At 48.8% G+C, this 19,287-nt stretch overlaps 1 protein-coding gene across 1 annotated transcript in view; it reads right to left on the reverse strand.

The window, feature by feature from the left end:
• BLK (BLK proto-oncogene, Src family tyrosine kinase) overlaps positions 1-3,418 on the reverse strand; it is a 36,742-nt gene extending 33,324 nt beyond the window's left edge. The window contains exon 1 of the mRNA XM_030945065.1: positions 3,339-3,418. Within this exon, the coding sequence (XP_030800925.1) occupies positions 3,339-3,418 (80 nt within the window). The remainder of the gene's footprint in view (positions 1-3,338) is intronic.
• Positions 3,419-19,287: the final 15,869 nt, after the last annotated feature.

Genomic DNA, 19,287 nt, shown 5'->3' on the forward strand with positions numbered 1-19,287 from the left:
GGAAACAAGACCAAACTGAGCAGAAAAGCAGAAGTCTTGGCTCAGCATTTGCCTCAACCCGATGAAACTGCCATGGAAAAAGAGGTTAATACCCAAGTAAGCCAGCAGAGTTTCACTCTGAGGGCAGCTCCAAAAAAAAACCCCTAAGCCTACTGAAATCACAAAATGAGCCCCCTTTCCATCCAGGTTCTGTGGTGGGTGCAACAAAGTCTTTTAACAGTTCAGCAAGATCAGATATTTTAATTCATTTTAAAACTTACAAATGTCTATTTTTTAAAGAACACATTTTAAAAAGGAAATGGGTTCAAAAACCCTAAAAAAATTACTTTGAAAATGCAGATCTAGCCTATTATGAAGTGTTTTAAATGCTGGATTTCTCTTTACAAGTCCTCCCCTCTCCTGAAAGAATTGCTGAAATCAATTCACTTCAGATGCAATAATTTAAGTATTCCAGATTTGCATTTTTGCATCAGCGAGGAGCGAAAAAGTTCAGTAAAAAATATTTCCTCCAGTTCTCAGTGCATCACAGATGCATTCAACTCTCTTTCCTTTCAATAAAATAGCTCTTCAGAACATTTCCTGACCTGGCACTCTCACATTGCTTTGCAAGACACAAAATTGAAGAATTACTGAAGATCTTGATGGATCAGCTCCTTAAATAAGAAGGAAGATTTGCTACTGAAGCAGTTTTTGCCATGACCATTTTCTACTTCTGCTGGGTTTTGGTCAAGTCCTTTTTAGCTCATATTTTGAAATAATCTGCAGCTTCGTTGGAGGTAAGAAGGCAGCTCTGAACCAACGTGCTGTGCTATAAAGAGCACTGAAACCATGAGCAAGGTCTTTCTCAGAGGCAGAAGGTGGAGGCTACAGCCATCCTCTGTGATGTGGTGGCCAAAATCTGGCTGCCCCATCCCTGGAAGTGTTCAAGGCCGGGGTGGATGGCTCTTGGAGCAGCCTGGGGTAGTGGAAGGTATCCCTTCCCATGGCTTTAAGGTCCTTCCCAATCCAAACCAAACCATTCTGTGATTCCACGATTCCAGCACTGCACGAAGCCCCCATGAATAGCTGGAGAGCCCAGAGCAAGAAGCATCCTGGTTCTTGCTGGGGAGTGAAGCAGATGTGGGGTTTCCATGTTGCATCCTCACTGAAGAACTGGGAATATCCTACTGGCAGTGTTCAGACCCCATTCCAGCCCTAACCTTTGGTGGATGCCAGGTTGTATTTGTGCAGTGAGGACTCTGTCAAACACTCTGGTCCATGCCAAAGGTCCTTGAAGGGAAGGTGAAGAACCCCCAGGAGCAGCCGGGCTCTCCCGCTGAGGTGAGGTGCTGATGATGTTGGGGCTGATCCATCATAAAATCTCACACACCCAAAGAACCCCACAGCAGCTGTAGCTGCCTCCTTCTCATGGCCGCAGTCTCCTCCTTCCCCACTCCAGTGCATCCCATCTCCCTGGCTTGAATTCTGTCCAGGCCCCAGACTTGAGCGCAGCTAGTGTGGCCAAATTGCCTTGGAAATATCTGTTCCCTGGCAGCCCAGGGCAGATGAACAAATCCAGGAGCTTTGTGGTCCTGTGATTTATCCCTAAGTGAGGGGTACACATTTCAGGAAAGAGACTGAAGCCCACTGGCTTATTTTAGGATCTCCTGCTACAATCCAAGCCAGCTTTCCATTTCTATTACAATTCATATCTGCACAAAATCTACCATTTTTCTTAGGCCATGATTTGCAGGTGAACCTGGCCCAGGCAAGCGAAACAAGCAGAAAATCCATCTGTTCCAGGCCTTTCTGAAGAGCTGGGACAATCTCTGGGAGAAAGCTGTGTGAGGCTGGGGGGGCTGTGGGAGAGCACAGATTTCCAGAACCTTGAGCTTAAGCAGATGCAGAAAGTCTTTTGACAGGGAATTAAAAAAAAATAAAGAGAAGAAGATAATAAAAGCTTCTTGCTCATTCCAGAAGAAGAAAACAGCCTCCTGTTGCCAGAGTGGTCATTCTCTAATCAAAACATCTGTCTGGAGGAAAAATGGCTGCTTACATTTAGCTTTGCATCCCGCTGGAAGCCGATGGATGCTGGGATGGGCTGCAGGAGGCTGCGGGCCATGAAACAGAGCCAGGGATCAGGGTCTTGGAGAGGGGAAAAGCAGGAGGGCAGACTGCTTATCCCACCTCCCTTCATGCTTCCTTCATGAGCTCAGCCCAGGCAGCGAGGTGGGATGTCTGCTGGTAATGTCTCTGCAGGAATTAGGGGCAGTGGGATGCCCTGAAGTGGGCAAGGAGGAGGATGGGTCCAGGAGAATGAGGCACATCCCTCTGGGTACCTGCAGCCACTCTGGGGTTCTTCAGGTGGGGCAGATTTGATGACAAAACTGCACTGCCCAACAGCACTTCCTGCAGTGCCTGGGATTTCAACCCAAATTTCAACTCAAACCTCTCTCTGCCCAGTGTTAGTGTGGGCCAAATTGTGGATGGGTCCTGGGTGAGCAGGGGCACAGCAGAGAGAAATCCCCTCTGCAGGCCACCCCTATCTGACATCCAAGCCCTATGGAAGTGGGCACAGGCCTTGGTCCCTTGGCCAGAATCCCTGATGCTCCATTCCACAGCACTTGGAGGACACATCACAGGAATCTGTAGGGATGTGGGGAGGTCCTGGCCCTCCCAGCCCAGAGAGCATGAGGAGATGGATGGGCTCCACACCTTTGTGTGTGGCCACCCAAACTTCTGCCCTGGGAAAGGCCCTTTCTGGAGGCCCAGCATCCCAGAGGATGACTTTTCCTAGGAAGAGGAAAACATTTTATTGGGCCAGGAGGAGAAATGAACCTGGTGGCATGCTGGTGCTCAGGAATTCAGTTCCTCAGATCAGGTCTCAGAGGGAATGATGCTCCCTCTCACCACTCTCAGCAGAGGCAAAGGGCTTTAGGGAAGGATGTCCATCTCCAATTCCCCACCTGAACACCTCCAGCTGCATATCAGGAATAGTAATGGGATGCCAGAGCACTTCCCTACTCATCACAGCCGTGTCCAGCTTCTGTCAGCCTTCCCCACACATAAATCCTCTCTTCCCCTCCAGGCCCTGGGAGAATGAGGGGGATGGGAGTGCCAAGATATGCACACCTGGCACTTCTTTGTCCTCCCCTCTTTTGCAGCAGACCAAGGGAAAAACATCCCCGCAAACCATCCCTTGGTGCCGGATCCAGCAGCAGCTGGGAAGTGCCTCCATCATCTCTTTAACCCACAGACTGTGGGGAGAGAAAATAGGACAAGGAGGAACAGGAGGGTGGATGAAGACAGAGAAAAACCCTCAGGGGGACGTGGATGAGGGTGGGATGTTCCTGACTTGCCTGCTTCCCACGCTGCTGCTCCTGGGGACACGCTCCGAGGACGCGCGAGCCGCTGGCCGGACCCATGACAGATGCTCCATGGGGCTGAAGGCCCTTCCCAAATTTTTCTTTCGGAGGCCTCTGGTTTCCACCACATCCACACCATCCATGAGACCAACAGCTTTACACCCCCGGACCACAGGAGCAGCCTGGTTTTGCAAATGCTTTTAATGGGATTTCTTTTTTTAATCAGGTCTTTGTGTCAGAACTGACTCTTTTCTACCCCCCTAAGGATTCTTTGCTCTATTTTGCTTATAAAAATGATCACCTGGGAGGGGGTGGGAGTTGCACTTCCCAGACAACCTGGCCAATGAAAATAACAATGAGGAAGGCGAGAAACACAAAGCGAATCCAGACACAAACCCCAGCAAATGCCACAGGCTATTAACAGCTGTCATTAAAAGCAGTGAAAATGACTGTGAATGGATTGTACTTCCACTATGCAAACCACCAATTTTAGGAAAAAACCCAACAAACTGGCTTTGCAATGATCTTTCCTTTCTGTCGCTAAAAAAAGACCTTTTACTGGTGAAGCACATCTTGTTCCAGCCAGCTCCATCCCTCTATGAACCTACTCGACCATAGCAGCGTGGTCTAACGAATTAAGACCTGGTCAGGGACTTGTGGGTGGCTCTGAGGAAGTGACTTTCTCACTTTGCCTCAGCATGTTCAATTGAGAGGCTGAAACTCTGTCCTGGGAGATAAATGTTGTATAAGAAGCAGGATTTGTTTCTACAGAGGCTTCCCATGGCGGATGTGTAATGTTGGCTCCTCTGTGGTGTTTTCAGTGTATTTTTTTAAGCTGTTGCAAACACAAGGCCCCCAAAAACCACCATGTACACCTCTGTGGGTAATTGCATGGCGTCATCTTTGTGTTGTAAGAGGCAGCAGGGGGGAAAATGACACTTGGTCTCAGCCAGCTCGAGGCTGGGATGACCTCACATCGTTTAAACTTCAGCTGCCCCCACTGAGCAGGACAAACACGAGCCAACATCTGCCGGGAGTGATGCACAAGCTAAAGGTCACCCCATGCTGGTGATGGTGTTTACAGGAGGAAAAGCTCCACGGGCCAGATCTGAGCTGAGGTCATGGCAGAAGACCTTTACCAGCCACAGGACACAAGGACAACAAGAGGGTGGCTGAGGACACGATGATGTGTGAGGTGGGGGCAGCTGCTCCAGCGTGCACGTGGCTGGTGACCCCTCTGGAAATATGGGATGGGAATCAGGCTTGGCTCTGCAGCTGTGCTCCTGACAGGAAGACAGCCCATGGAGGGCTGCAAGGCTGTCTGGGCCATACACAGGGGCCTGCAAGTCCTTGGGGGTCACACTGAGTCCATCACCCTGGAGGGTCAGCACAGAATCTCAGAATCTCTAAATCCCAGAATCCCAGAATAGTTTGGGATTGGAAGGGGCCTCTGGTGATCACCCAGTCCAACCCTCTTGCCAAGGTAGGATCACCTGTAACAGGTGACACAGGAACATGGCCAGGTGGGTTTGGAACGTCTCCAAAGAAGAAACTCCACACCCTCCCTGGGCAGCTGTTTCAGTGCTCTGACACCCTCCACATAAAGAGTTGCTTCATCATGGTTGAGGTGGAACTTCTTGTGGTTTATTTTATGTCCATTTCTGCTCATCCTGTGGCTGGGCACCACTGAAAAGAGCCTGGCACCATCCTCTGACAGGCTTCAAGCCTGGGTGGCACTGAAGACAACCAGGACAGACACCCAGCCCAGCAGGCCTCAGCCAGGTGTGCCGGCTCTTAGAGACACAGAAATGAGGAAGCCCTTGCAGATTTGCCAAACTTCCCCCTTGCCAATTCCCATTTTCCCTTCCCAATTCTCCTCCAGCTAAGGGCAGGGGATGGAGGTGGAGCTCCTCAGGTTTGGGGCTGGGGAAGAAAAAAGCAGTGTCAGGTTAGATGGAGTGCTCTGAGCTTTACGACAGGGCCTCACCATTTGGTGGGCGACCTCTCTTTGCTAAATGAGCTTCACTTCCTATCCCTATGAAAAGGGAAGTTGCTCTTTTAGAAAGCTGCTGTCGTCCACCACTGAGGTGGGAAGGAGGAGCTACCAGGAGGTGCAGCAGAGGCTGAGCACTGCTGTAGTGACTGCCAAGTCATCCTGGGAGCAGGGTGACAGCGTGGCAGCTCCAGACACAAACCTGCCTCTGCTCTGACACACATTCCCACTGCTGACAGTGGGGAAACCCAGCAGCTGCAGCCGCCTGCTGCACAGGCTCTCCCAGTGATGGCCGCAGCTCAAAAGCAAGAATTCAAAATAAAAAGGATTGGATGTGGTGTGGTTTGCCCTACTGCATCCCAGGAAGGTTTTTCTGATGTCTCAGGTATCCTGTGTGTCACCTAGAGTATGTCCCTTCATCCTTGGGCCTCCTCTGTTTCCTCCAGTCTGGGATCTCATGGCCATGAGATGGAGTTTCTGGAATCCAGAAGCCCAGACAATTTGCATCCTCAGCCCAGGGATGTCCTCTGAAAGTGGCTGGAGGGGGAACTCTGAGAAAGAGTTTGTGAAAAAGGACGACCTTTTTCACAAACCCTTTCTCTGGTTCTGGTATCTAAGGTGTTTTCTGGTATCTAAGGTGTCCTGTGTGTCACCTGGAGCACATCCCTTCATCCTTGGGCCTCCTCTCTTTCTTCCAGGCTGGGATTTCATAGCCATGAGAAGGAGTTTCTGGAATCCAGAAGCCCAGACAATTTGCATCCTCAGCCCAGGGATGTCCTCTGAAAGCAGCTGGAAGGGGAGCCCTGAGAAGGCTTGTGAAAAAGGACACTAAAAAGGGAAAAAGTCTCTCATTTGCAGCTCCCAGTCACTCCAGATGGGCTCCATCTGTCCCTGTTCCCCTGACCTGAAAGCACAGGCTGGGATCTCACCCAGCCAAGCAGGGTCCTTCTGGTGGTGGCTTCCACCCTGTTCTCATACGTCAGCCCCCAGATGTTCTCCAGCGTCTTTGCAGGCCCTGACACAAGTGTGAAATCATGGAATTATAGAATCACAAAACAGTTTGGGTTGGAAGGGACCTTAAAGATCATCCAGTGCCACCCCTGACATGGCAGGGACGCCTTCCACTATCCCAGGTTGCTCCAAGCCCTGTCCAACCTGGCCTTGGACACTGCCAGGGATCCAGGGGCAGCCACAGCTTCTCTGGGCACCCTGTGCCAGGGCCTCCCCACCCTCACAGGGAAGAATTTCTCCCTAATATCCAATCTAAACCTGCTGCCTGTCAGTTTGAAGCCATTCCTGGGAAAGCCTCCCTGCAATGACCCCACAGCCCACCAGGATGACCCCACAGCCAGACTCGTGCAATGGTGGCCCCTGCACGTCCTCCTTGTGCAGCAGTGCCCATCCCATGGCATTTGATCAATTTCACACTGAACCAAAGGCATTCTTGTTGGGATTTCTGCTGCAGAAGAAACTCCAGCTTCGAACTGAGCCCGCTGAGAGGATGAAGGTACCTCTGCTTTCCCAGCTGGCCCCCAGGACTGCTTCCCCTTGCTGCTGCTGCAAAAGCTGGGCAGCTCATTTCCTCTAGACTTTGTTTTCATGGGCTGGCTAAGCTTTTCTCTTCCCTTTTAGGAATGACTAGTCTCCTTTACCAACAGAACCTGCCTGTTCCCACTCCTCTAGCAGATGAAAAGCTTATTTACAGTGTCCTGCTGCTCTGGGAAGGTGTTGATGTGTTACAACCAACCCACCAGACTCCATTTTGAGAGTTCATTTTCTGAGCTCTCCAAGGACTTTTTGAACTCTGAGGCAGCATCTCAACCACTAAAACAGGCAATATTGGGGTTCCTCCCCCTCTTAAAAATGTGGTGGTTGCATCCAAACCCCTGGTGATCCTCATTCTAAAGAAGCTGTGGTGGCTCCTGGATTGTATTTATCTACGTATGTTTATCATGTTTATTTAAAGTCTATCTTGATTTCACTGGTCCTCCTGTTGGTTCTCTCCTTTGCAAGAGACAGGCTATCCCTTTTTCCCTGATTTGAAGGAAAACAGAGGATTTTCCCTGATCCCATCCCTATGTTTGTGATAACACTGAAACACAGACACCAGGTACCCTTCACCGCCCCGAGTGCAGGGTGAAGATGGGCTCCCTCTTGTTTCACTACCATTATTTATTATTAAATCCCATTGGTTTTGCAGGGATATCTCCAGAGACTGGGATGAAAATGAAGGTTTTGCTTGATGGCAATTGGGAGATATTCTGCTAGTAATTGCCACAAAGATATTTTGTCTGGATCCCGTGAGGAAAAGCCTTTTTGGAAAGAGAAAGTGACTCCTACCCAGGCCAGTCCTCCCTGCCAAGCTTGTCCTACACTCACAACATGACTATTCTTGACTACTTGCAGCAGCCAAGACCTTGTCTCAATGTTATTTCCTTTCTGATTCTCGTAAAGAATGAAGGAACCCATTACTTTTTAATCCCTTACCCAAAATTAAAAGATTAAATCAATTTTCAGAATTAAAATCATATCAAAACATCCTTATGGTGTTTGAAGGAGACAGAAATGTGGCAGAACAAAGCCAAAACTCATCAGGTTTGTTACAGAAAGTCATTATTTATGGCACTGAATTGATGAGGCTGATCCACTCTCAGGTTACCTCACATTTGATCTGGCCTGAATTTATTGCCTCAGAGGTGGAAGAAATCTTATTTCCTAAAGTTTCTTGCTTTGCCAGTGCCCATCCTCTGCCTGGCACCAGCAGTACTGCACTAAAACAACCAGGATTTCTTCTCACCTGGTTAGGAGCAGTCTTGTACAGAGTCCCACATTCACAATTCCCTTCCATTCACGGTTATTATTCATTGGCAGACCACTCAGTGACTTTTAGAATGCTTTTTCCAACTTTTTCACCACAATTTTGAGGGGAAAAAAAAGCATTCCATGGGAAATCACCACGTCTCAAAAGGTTCTGTCTCACAAACACCACGAATATTGGCACCTTTCACTGGAAAAAAGGAATATTAATTGTGCAAGTCTGCTGCATTAATGTCTCAAGCAGCTGCGCTCTTCTTCCTCTGCTTCTAAAATGGTCAAGGCCAAATATGCAAGAGACAGCCAGGAAAAAAGTCAAGATAAAAGTCAGTTTAAAGCTTTTCTATCAATTTCTCTGCCTGCTTAGATTGGCATCACTTCTCTCTCTTTCCATCACGCATTACAGGTGACGCCTTGATTTTTCCACAGGTCGAATTTAACCTCTATTCAAAGCCCACTTCTCAAGCATCATTCTCTCACAGACACATTTTGAGAGGTTCTGCCCCAAATTTCATGGTCCCAAGTTGTTCACATAACCCTGGATGCCACCAAGGCTCAGGTGTTGGGCAAGGACTTGTCTGGGGTGAAAGAAGTCTGGCAGTTCCTCTGCACCAGGAATTTTGTTATGGTTTTCCTTTCCCACCCCGGGTTTCATGGAGGAGAGAGACCTTCCATAAACGAGGAAACACCATCCTGTAGTAAATTGGGACCATGGGGATCTGGGCATGGGGCCAAGCACCTCTTTTCCCTCTTGGCTGTAAGGTCCCTTTATCAAGGGACAAAGAGTTTGTCACCCAACCTCCATCCACCAGAATCATTCCTGATTCTGCCATCACTGAGGCAGACCAGACATCCTGGAGGACACTGAGTAATTTTTCATTCTTCCCCTCTCGTTAAGTAGCAAAGAATTCATTTGTGAGCCATGTGTTTATTATTTCTGCTGTGTCTCCTACGTGCCTGACACACAGGACCCCAGGGGTGCCGCTCGCTGCTTTTTGATCAATAACACATTCCACGGCTTCCAGAGGAGCAGAAATCATCAGTGAGATTGGGTCAAATTTGGAAAACCATTTTATAAGTATGTAAGTAAAAAAATAAAGAGGGAGAAATGCAAGGGGATGATTTTGAAAATCTCGTTTCAGTTCAGAAGCCACGTGTATTCCACAGGGTGGCAGAAATGTAGGACTGGCACCATGAAGGTCATTAATCACAGAGACCCCCCCTAACTTGTACTTCAAAGCTTTCAGTGATGGAAATTCCCACTGCTTCCTATCAGTCTATCCCAGCCCTCCAATTCCCAGAGCCTTAAAGTGACTCCTAACAACCACCACTAATTTCCTTCACTGAAAGACTCATGGCTGGCTGTCCTGCCCATGGTGGGTGTCCCACTCCTGGCAGTGTCCAAGGCCAGGCTGGACATGGCTTGGAAAAACCTGGGATGGGAGAAGGTGTCCCTGCCCATGACAGGGAGTTGGAATGAGCTGACCCTCAAGGCTCCTTTCCAACACAAACCATTCCATGATTCCATGGTGGACTGCAAGTTTATTCCCCCCCTCTTTGCTGTGTCTCCAGCAAATGAAGCAACATCATTTCTTGCAGTAATTCCACACAGTTCACACTTCCCACACCTTTGCTCAACCGTGTCCTTCTCCTCCAGGCATTTATCACTGGGTTTGGATGTTTGAATAGACAAGGCCACAACGTTTTTGAAATTAAAACTGACCAGCATTAACAAAGACAAAATTGCTCTGTAAAACCACAGGAACATTGTTCTCCTGCTCAGTTGCAGCTTCTCCTTGGAAAAAATTATAATTGAAACCCATTTTTTTACTTCAACACAAGGAGCTGTTGTGGTTTGAGCTTGGTTTTCTGGTGGTGGGGGAGATACTTTTGGTTGGATATTGTGATGGATTTAAACTTGGTATGGAAAACAGGCTGACCTGTGAGAAGCAAATGTCTTGTCCAGCATGCAATATTGGAATTCTGGTTTACATTCCTATTTATGTTCAAGCAAGAACCATAACCCTGCACAGCCTGTTTTGTGATGTTCAGTGGTGCAACTGCTCCTTCCATAAGCAGCATCAGGACCCTGAGGCTGTAATTTTTTGCCAAGACCTCTGCAAGGGGGAATTTCATCCTTTTTACCCCCCCCCCCAGCTACTTCTAATCTTGCAATGTGGAGTCAGCCTAATGAAAAAATCTGACTTGCACCACATGGGATTAAGACATGGATGGAAACTTTGGGGCTGGCGAGGATTCCAGCAGGATTTAGCCCCAGGTGCCCTGAAAGATTTTTCTGCCTGTGATAGAACGCCTGCAGGAAATGATTGGCTGCAAGGGAACTCACCCACATGGAGGCAATGCTTGGGTGCCTCCAGAGGCTCGTGAACCGTGGAGGAGCAGTGAGGAAACTCCTTTTTTAACACAGATGGAATGGAAAGAATGAGGGGAAGGAAGGACGGCGAATAATGATGAAGTAACAGTGTGCCCAGGAGCTCCTGCTCTGCTCAGCACATCCCTGTGATCCCTGTGAAATCCATCCATGTGAATCCCCCCTTTCCACACCTGCTTTAGATGACAAAAAAGCCTGGGCTGTTTCTGAAAATATCCTCAAGGTCATTTTCGGATGCTGATATGCCCATCAAGGTGCCACAGAGAATTAAAGGTTGAAATATGGGTCAGGAAGAAAACCACAAAGCAGAGATAAAGGAGCTGTGTTTGAAAGGGACACACAGTCCAAATTATGAGGGAATGGGATGCCCATCCTGGGATATTACAGGTTTAGTTATGAGGACCTGGGATCACACCTTCTCAGCTGAAAGCCCAGGGTATAACAGCATCCCAGAATACCCCATGCTGATTAAATCAAACATGGGAATTTGTCGGAAGAGAAAACGAAGAATAATCAGCAGCACTTCAGCAAAATTTTCATTTAAATATGCCTTGGGTGTTTCCTCCTCCACCAGAAAATTCAGGGTTTGACTTTGCAATCCTCACAATAGCCCTCTATTGGCAGAACAAAACAAGAATGGGCCAGAAGGGTTTTTTTCACTGACTTTTGGGTACCAATAGAATGAAAAGGCTGCAGGAGGTCTGGGAGAAGAAAGCAGAATATGAACGACAAACCACAAGCTCTGCAGCCACCAAATCTTCTGATAAAAATGACTTAAACCTTGACAGAATGACTGACTGAGCATGTTAATGAGGGTGCCTGGGCTGCCCTGCAGCTTTCCTTTTCTTATTCCTAATTTCCATCTGCCTTCTCCATCTCCAGCACGTCCCCGAGCCGGGACCATGTGCGTGTGCTCTGCATGCAGCAGGAACCCTCACTGCTGGCAGTGTCCTGGTTTTGCACTCTTAAAGATTCATAATCCATTAAATATCAGAGCAGCCCGTCATGAGAGGCAAGAAATAGCCCCAAATCATGAATGGGGTAACTAAAGCACTTTGAAGAGCGTTCAGTGGGGCATCATTTGCCACAAAGCCCTGAGGAAACACCTGAGGAGGTCTGAGATGCAAATACCCCGCAACACAGCAAGTGCTATTCCCTCCCAAAAGTGCCACGGCAAGAACAGATATCCTGAAATATCCATGCTCCAACTTAGAGCTCTGCAATTTTGAGCCTGACCTAAATTTTAATCAGGAATGAAAGTCATAGGTTTAGTGCAGATCCTGGGAAGTGACCAGGGAAGAAGCAGCAAGTCCACTCTTCCTACAGCTCTGCTGGAAATTTCCAGCTTTGCGAGAAGATTTGTCTACAACCAGCATTAACTTTGCAGTGGTTTTACCAGCTTCAGTGGAGGAGCTGGTGAAAACAAAAATATTGCATCCAGTGAAAACATTTAAATCATCTGTGGGGTGGAAGAAAGCAAAAACTCTCAAAAAATCCTAAATGTGCATCTCCACAAATGGGGAATTAAAGATTTGATCCTTCCCCGCACTGTCTGCAGCGCCCAAAGGTTGCTGTGTTGGAAGCTGAGTACCCAAATTTCCATATCCCCTCAACTTCAGAGCTGGGTCCCTGATTTCACCTTCTCCTGCCACTCTCATTTCCAAGAAATTCAGTTGGATGAAACTCATTGACTCCTGGCTATCATCTACTTTCAGTATTTTTAAGAGGGAAAAAGTTGTCCTGTGCCTGAGAGAGAACCCGCTGGGTGAACGTCCAACTTTGAGCATCAGTCCCACTTCAGAGCATTCCCAATTCCAGCACTGGGAAGCTGCCAGAAGGAAAGACAGACACACCCCCTATCCTGGTCCACAGCAGCAGTTTGGTTCATTGGACATCCCAGCCTAAGGACTTTAATTACTGGGCCAAATCTTTAAATATCCTAAAGGAATATGCCCAGTGGAGCACCAGACAACAAACAGGCAGCAGGAAGGAAGGAAAACTGCTGGAAAAATCATTTGCACTTACCTTGAGAGTCCTGTGTTCAGATTAAATCATATCCTACTCAATCTTAGCTGTCCACCAGAGTTGAAAAACCCCCTTCCAGATCATCAGCTTGGGACCATCAGCTCCTCCTGATGAGTTTCAATCCTTGGAGCGTGCAGAAAGAGAAAACCCTAATTCTTCTTGGTGTCGTGTGTTGAGTTGCTGTTGGTGGTTTCCTGTTGCCAACAGCTGAATGACAAATGGAGCTGGTGTGTTACACTTAGAGCAGTGGAGGGCTGGCAGTGTGACCACACTTCTCACACCCTACTAATATTAGAACGGGGTCTACCTTAGAAGAACCCACAAAGGCTCCTCAGGCTGAAAGAAGTGCAGTCCTGCTGCAAACAGGGCCCTGAACTGCTCTCATTCAGGCTGGGGTGATGCGAAAGTCAAGCCCTGGAGCCTCAGGGTATAAAGCTGGTGTGAAAATGGGAGGAGAAATATGGGTCTGGGGTTGTGTAAATTGGCCCATTCACCGCTCAGAGCAGTCTGAGCCAGTGGAAGGGGTGGGGTTATTTATTGCACTTTCAGAGAGCTTATCACCAGTCAGGTTCGAGCCTGAGAAGTTTCTTTTTTTGTAATCAGCTGGGTTAACAGGCTGTAACCTCACTCACTTTCCATTTGAGGTTCTGTTTCTGCTTCAGATCTCACCTAAAGAGACAGGTCATGTTCTTCCTCCTTTCTTCAAAGAGTGCAAGACAGCTGATGCCATTTAGGGCACAGGGGGAAGAGCACAGGAGACAGCTGACAGCACATCCTGGTATCTCTTTATTGCTTGTGTGAGAGATTTTGTGAGATCTGCCTTCCCCCTGTTTTGTGCCATTAGCTGTTTGTGGGACTGCACAAAGCTCTGCCCGTGCTGAGCACCCAAGCCCATCTGGAGCTGCCATGGGTGAGGCCCAGCTCAAACCTCACTGCTCTGGGGGATTTCAGTGCCTTCCATTCCCAAGGAGAGCACCAGAGAATCACAGAATGGTTTGGGAAATGGGTGGGAAGGGAAAATAAAGATTATCATGTTCCACCATGTCATGGCCAGGGACGCCTTCCACTATCCCATGTTGCTGTAAGCCCCATCCAGCCTGGCCTTGGACACTGCCAGGGATCCAGGGGCAGCCACAGCTTCTCTGGGCAACCTGTGCCAGGGCCTCACCACCCTCACAGCCAGGAATTCCTTCCCAGTATCCCATCCATCCCTGCCCTCTGGCAGTGGAAGCCATTCCCTGTGTCCTGTCCCTCCATCCCTTGTCCCCAGTCCCTCTCCAGCTCTCCTGGAGCCCCTTTAGGCCCTGGAAGGGGCTCTGAGCTCTCCCTGGATCCTTCTCCTCTCCAGGTGAGCACCCCCAGCTCTCCCAGCCTGGCTCCAGAGCAGAGGGGCTCCAGCCCTTGGAGCAGCTCCATGGCCTCCTCTGGAACCACTCCAGAAGATCCAGATCCTTCCTGTTTTTACCTGCAATGCTGTGAAGCTCCATCATCCCCATTGCCACCCTCACCCCAGGGTTCCAGACCCACCGACTCATCTGAAGGCCAGGAAGGTGTTGAGTGTCACCTCCTGATCTTGCTGGATTCTGGATAAAACCCCTGCACATTAAGGCAAGGAGAAAGGAAAACCAGACAGAGCCTCATGAAACAGGACAACAGGATCCTGGCTGACTGGCTGAGCAATGGGAGGTTTATCAGCTTCTTTTTTTGAGATGAGGGATGAAACTGTTATTTAAGAGAAGGTTGGATCTTCACTCTTGGTCCTGCAGTTTCAAGGATCACCACTGGCTGAGATAACACCCTTCTTCTGATGGATTTCTGCAGGGGAAGTTGTCTGGAGGCAAATTCCAAAGTATGGATCTCTCTAGAAGAGTAGACATTGGGAGTGTTGCAAACATTTGATTTTGTGGCTCATTCATCAGTCTGAACAAACAGCAAAGCAGAGGACTCTAACAGGCAAACACATTTCAAGTGTTGTTCGCATTTTAAGGTCCCCAAAATACTCAGCTTGATTTAGAAATAGAAAAAAATTCCAACAGCTGGGGTGAGAGAAAAAAAAATCAATTTATTGGCCTTTCATTTTATTGTCCTGGGTTGAGGAGATTGTCCAGATTCTGTTTGTCAAGCCACCAGTTGCTGAAGTAGAACTGTGTTCCCTGACCATCAGTTCCAAATCCAGGGAATTCCACCCAGCTTTTGCTGCAGGAGGGAGCAGGAAGGGAAGCTGCAGCTTGGACTCCACCCTTCATTCACCCCAGCTTAAAGCAAGAGTCTGAGATGGACTTTTCTTACCTTTCTCTTCCTCCCAAAGCCTAGGATACAAGTTCAGGGCAATCACAGCATTTTTAAAAACCCCTCCAGTCCTGTGGGTTTTGGTGATGAAGCTTCACTGGATGGACAGGTAGGACTGGAGGAGAAACTTTTATACACCAGCACTTCTGGAATTAATTTACAAGAAATATTTTGAGTGAAAGTAGAACTGAAATCCCTTTTTTCCAGCAGAGATGTGGAAAAAACATATATCAGCCCTGAGATTTTTGAATGCTTTTTATTTATGAATCGCTGTAATGAATTGGGTTAGTAGGTTTATCAGTGGAAAGCCATTACAAATCAGTCAAAATCTTTGGAAAGGGTCTTACTTTTATTTGGAAATTATTTCTAGTTCTTCAGGTCTTGGGGAAAATTTTTTTAGTTGAAGAAGAAATAATTCAGTAATACCCATACTTACAAAGTTAGTTATGGAATCACCAAGTGGATTTACTTTTACCTTTGAAAAAAACAAATGGGCTGAAAAGCCTCACCATGATTTTGATAGGATTTGAGGCACAATTGTCCTTTGTTAGGTCTTTGATGTTTGACTCACCTGGGAGAAACCCATAGAGAAAATAAAGAAGATACCCCAAGGAAGGACCCTGATCTAGTGGAAGGTGTCCCTGCACATGGCAAGGGACTGGAACTAGATGATCTTGAAGGTCCCTTCCAACCCAAACCCTTCAATGATTCTGTGAAGACTGACCCAGGTCAGTGCCAGGTCCCTCAGTGATCCATGGAGATGTGCAGCCAGGTGACCACAGCTGACCTCTGCAGCCCCTGGGGACACCAGGGGACAGCATCACCTGGGGACCTGCTGCCCTCTGGAGGTGCCTCTGCCACGTTTCCAGGTTGATTTGCTCCCAGGTGATCCTCCAGCCATGCCAGAGGACTTTCCTGGTGCCAGTCCCTGTGGAGAACGTGGAGGCTGCTCCTGCCCAGGATGGGATGATGATGGCTGGGAGAACCACAGCCTCCTCTTCCCATCCTTGGAAGGCTGAGTCCCAGGGAACTGTAGGATCACAGAATGGTTTGGGTTGGAAGGGACCTTAAAGACCATCCAGTCCCACCCCTGACATGGGCAGGGACACCTCCCACTATCCCAGGTTGCTCCAAGTCCCATCCAACCTGGCCTTGGACACTTCCAGGGATCCAGGGGCAGCCACAGGGTCTCTGGGCATCCTGTGCCAGGGCCTCCCCACCCTCCATATGTCAATATCTTACCAATATCTCATCTAAAGACACTCTCTTCCAGTTTAAACCCTTTCCCCTTTGTCCTGTCACTCCATGTTCTTGTCCCAGCTTCCCTACATGTTCCCTTCAGGTACTTCAGGAATTTTTCTTTACAGGGACTTTGCTTTAGGGGAAAAGCATTTATTGGAGGACCAGCTGAGGAGAAAACCATTGATGCTTCTCCAAGATTCCAGCAGTGGTCCCACAGAATGGCCACACAACCTCACCAGGAGATCCAGCTCCTCCATGCTTTGTTAGCAGGATACCTGCAGGGAGAAACCACCCAAATCCAGCAGAAAGGGCAAGAAGCAGAAGGTTCAAATCCAAACTGAGTTGAGCTGTGTTGTGATAAAGCAATGGCCATTTCTGCCCATTTTGGGTGGTAAGAGACAGCTCAAAAAGTCCAGGTAAGATTTAGGAATCTCTAAGGTGCTTTATAGAGCTTGTGGTGTTCAGATCAGCACAGGGGATCCCAAGGAAGTCTGGTTGCCCCATCCTTGGAAGTGTCCCAGGCCAGGCTGGACAAGGCTTGGAGCAACCTGGGACAGTGGAAGGTGTCCCTGCCCATGGCAGGGGGTGGGATGAGAGGATCTTTAATGAGAGGTCCCTTCCAACCCAAACCTTTCCATGACTCTACAAGCTACCATTACAGCAAGGAATTTCCAGCTTGGGCTTTGCAAAACCTCATCCCAGCAAAACCTGAGGCTTGGATCCGTGTGTTCCCAAGGATTCAGCAGTCCTCTGGAAAAGCTCCTGTGCCCAGGGATGCTGTGGGAACTGGCAGTCTCTGGAGCTCTGTGGGCAACAGAAAGGATTCCTTGTGTCTGAGGAAAAGGAAAAAATACTGAGCCACAGGTGTGGACTTGTTTCACAAGTTTATTTTGACTGATCACACCTAATTTCAGGTGTCCATTGCAGGTGGTTGGTGTTAGGGCATCACCAGTGGGAGCACCACTCTTCTTCAGCAGCTCCCCACCGGTGTTTTTTGGATGAACACAACTTATCCAAGATAAGTCCAGGCCAAAACACATTCAAACCCCATGGACTGGCTTCAGAGGGATGTGGCTGCAGCCTTTCACTGCTATCTTATGGCAGCTCGTTTGAAATCCATTACACAACCGAATTAAAAATAAACATTTACAGAAGAGGGAGTGGATGACAGTGTGTGGTCTGTTCCTGCGAGGAGACAGACAGACAGACAGACATCCAGCTCTGGGAGCAACACCTCTGCTGTAAATTCGCCCTGCTAGACCTGGGCTCTGACCCTGTCTGGCCACATCCCTGTGATTCAAAGCTCCTGGCTATCAAATCTGGGTGGCTGAATCCAACTTGTTTGTCAGGAAGGGGCCCCAGCCGTGGTCATTCCCAAGCCATGTCCTGGGATTGCTCATCCCACACCAAAACCAGGCCAGGGGCTGTTTCACCCTGTGCCTGTCTGATCCCTGGTGCTGCTTGGTTCATGGGCACAGACTCAGTTTTGATTTGGATGAGATGCTGCTGAAAATGTTGAACCTCCACGTGCTTGATGGACCAGGCTCTGCTCTGTGGGACTCAGCAGCAAGAAAACAGGAATGGGCAGGAATTGATGCCCAGGAAGTTCCACCTGGACATGAGGAAGAACTTTCCTGTGGAATGACTAAGTCCTGAACAGATTGTCCAGAGAGGGAGTGGAGTCTCCCTCAATGGGGAAATTCCAGAATTATCTGGACACAATTCTGTGCTCTGGGATGGGGATGCTGAACCAGCTGACACACTGTGATCCCTTCCAACCTGTTCCCTCTTGGGATTCTGGGATTCCTTTTGCTGCTGAAAGCTCCTGCAGGTCTTTGTCAGAGTTTTAACACGCAGCCAAGAGCTCTTCCATCTCCCTTGGTGCCTCTCCATCATCATCAACCTTCAGGTGCCTCCCTGCAGCACAGCAAGAGCTGATCACCAGGCTGAGTTTGCATATGCAGATCTGAAATCTGACAAAAAAATGGATGCTGGCAAAGCAAAAAAAAAACAAATTTGAAAAAAATTTGCATTTTCATCAGAAATGTGGAAGTGCTGCTGTTCATTCTGAAACTGCATTGCTGCATCCAGGACACCCCCCTTTCCTGCACTCCAGATTTCCAAACCCTGTGCAGGCACGGCCTCTAAATTCCTATGGGGGTCTGGGGTACCCCTGGCATTCGAAGGGTGGAGGGAAATCCCAGCCCTCCCGTGCTGGAGCTCAGGAAGCGGCTGTAAATCTCCTTGTTGCCCTCGGGGGGCAGGGGGATGGCTCAGGCAGGAGAAGGGAAGGGTGAAAAAAAGGAATAAAAATGTTGTGAAGGGGTTTCTCTCACAAAAGCTGAATGTGGGAATGGGGAAGGGGCCTGGATGGTTGGGGATCGATGGTTTAACCCTTCGCAGCACCAGCGTTGCACACGCGGGGGGGGGTGGCTCTGAGCCCCCAGATGTGTCACGTGTGGGATGCTTTGGAGAGCGGCCCCCCGGCTGTGAGGGGTTAACCTCCAACTTCTGGGGAAGGAAGGAGGGAAACAAGGAAAGAAACAAGGAAGGAAACAAGGAAGGAAGGAAACAAGGAAGGAAGGAAAGGAAGGAAGGAAAGGAAGGAAGGAAAGGAAGGAAAGGAAGGAAGGAAGGAAGGAAGGAAGGAAGGAAGGAAGGAAGGAAGGAAGGAAGGAAGGAAGGAAGGAAGGAAGGAAGGAAGGAAGGAAGGAAGGAAGGAAGGAAGGAAGGAAGGAAGGAAGGAAGGAAGGAAGGAAGGAAGGAAGGAAGGAAGGAAACCCCCTCTGTCCTCTGCCTTTGATTCTGGACCCCACTCTGCCTCTCTCAGTCCCTCCTCTGAAGCAGCTAAAATGGCTCCCAGCCCCACTGGGGCAGCTGTGGAAGCAACAGGAACTTCCCCAGCACAAAATTCAGGCACAGGCTGGTTCCTAAGCTGGTTTCTGCCCGTGGATGGATGGTACCAGCCAGGGCAGCACCACCCTGGGGCTTCCCAGCGATGCTGATGCATCCTTGCAAAATTCCCCTCGGCACCTGGAAAACGCCATCCTAAAGCTCTCCCGAATGCCAGAGGACCCCAAACTCTTTGTGGGGCTGATATCCATGGTAAGAAACACGATCAGCATGGGGACAGCAGCAGGTTGGTGTTGGGAAGAGCCACAGATTCCTTCGGGAGCACAACAGCTCTC

The sequence above is a fragment of the Camarhynchus parvulus genome, chromosome 3, assembly GCF_901933205.1.
Source record: "Camarhynchus parvulus chromosome 3, STF_HiC, whole genome shotgun sequence".
Lineage (NCBI taxonomy): Eukaryota > Metazoa > Chordata > Aves > Passeriformes > Thraupidae > Camarhynchus > Camarhynchus parvulus.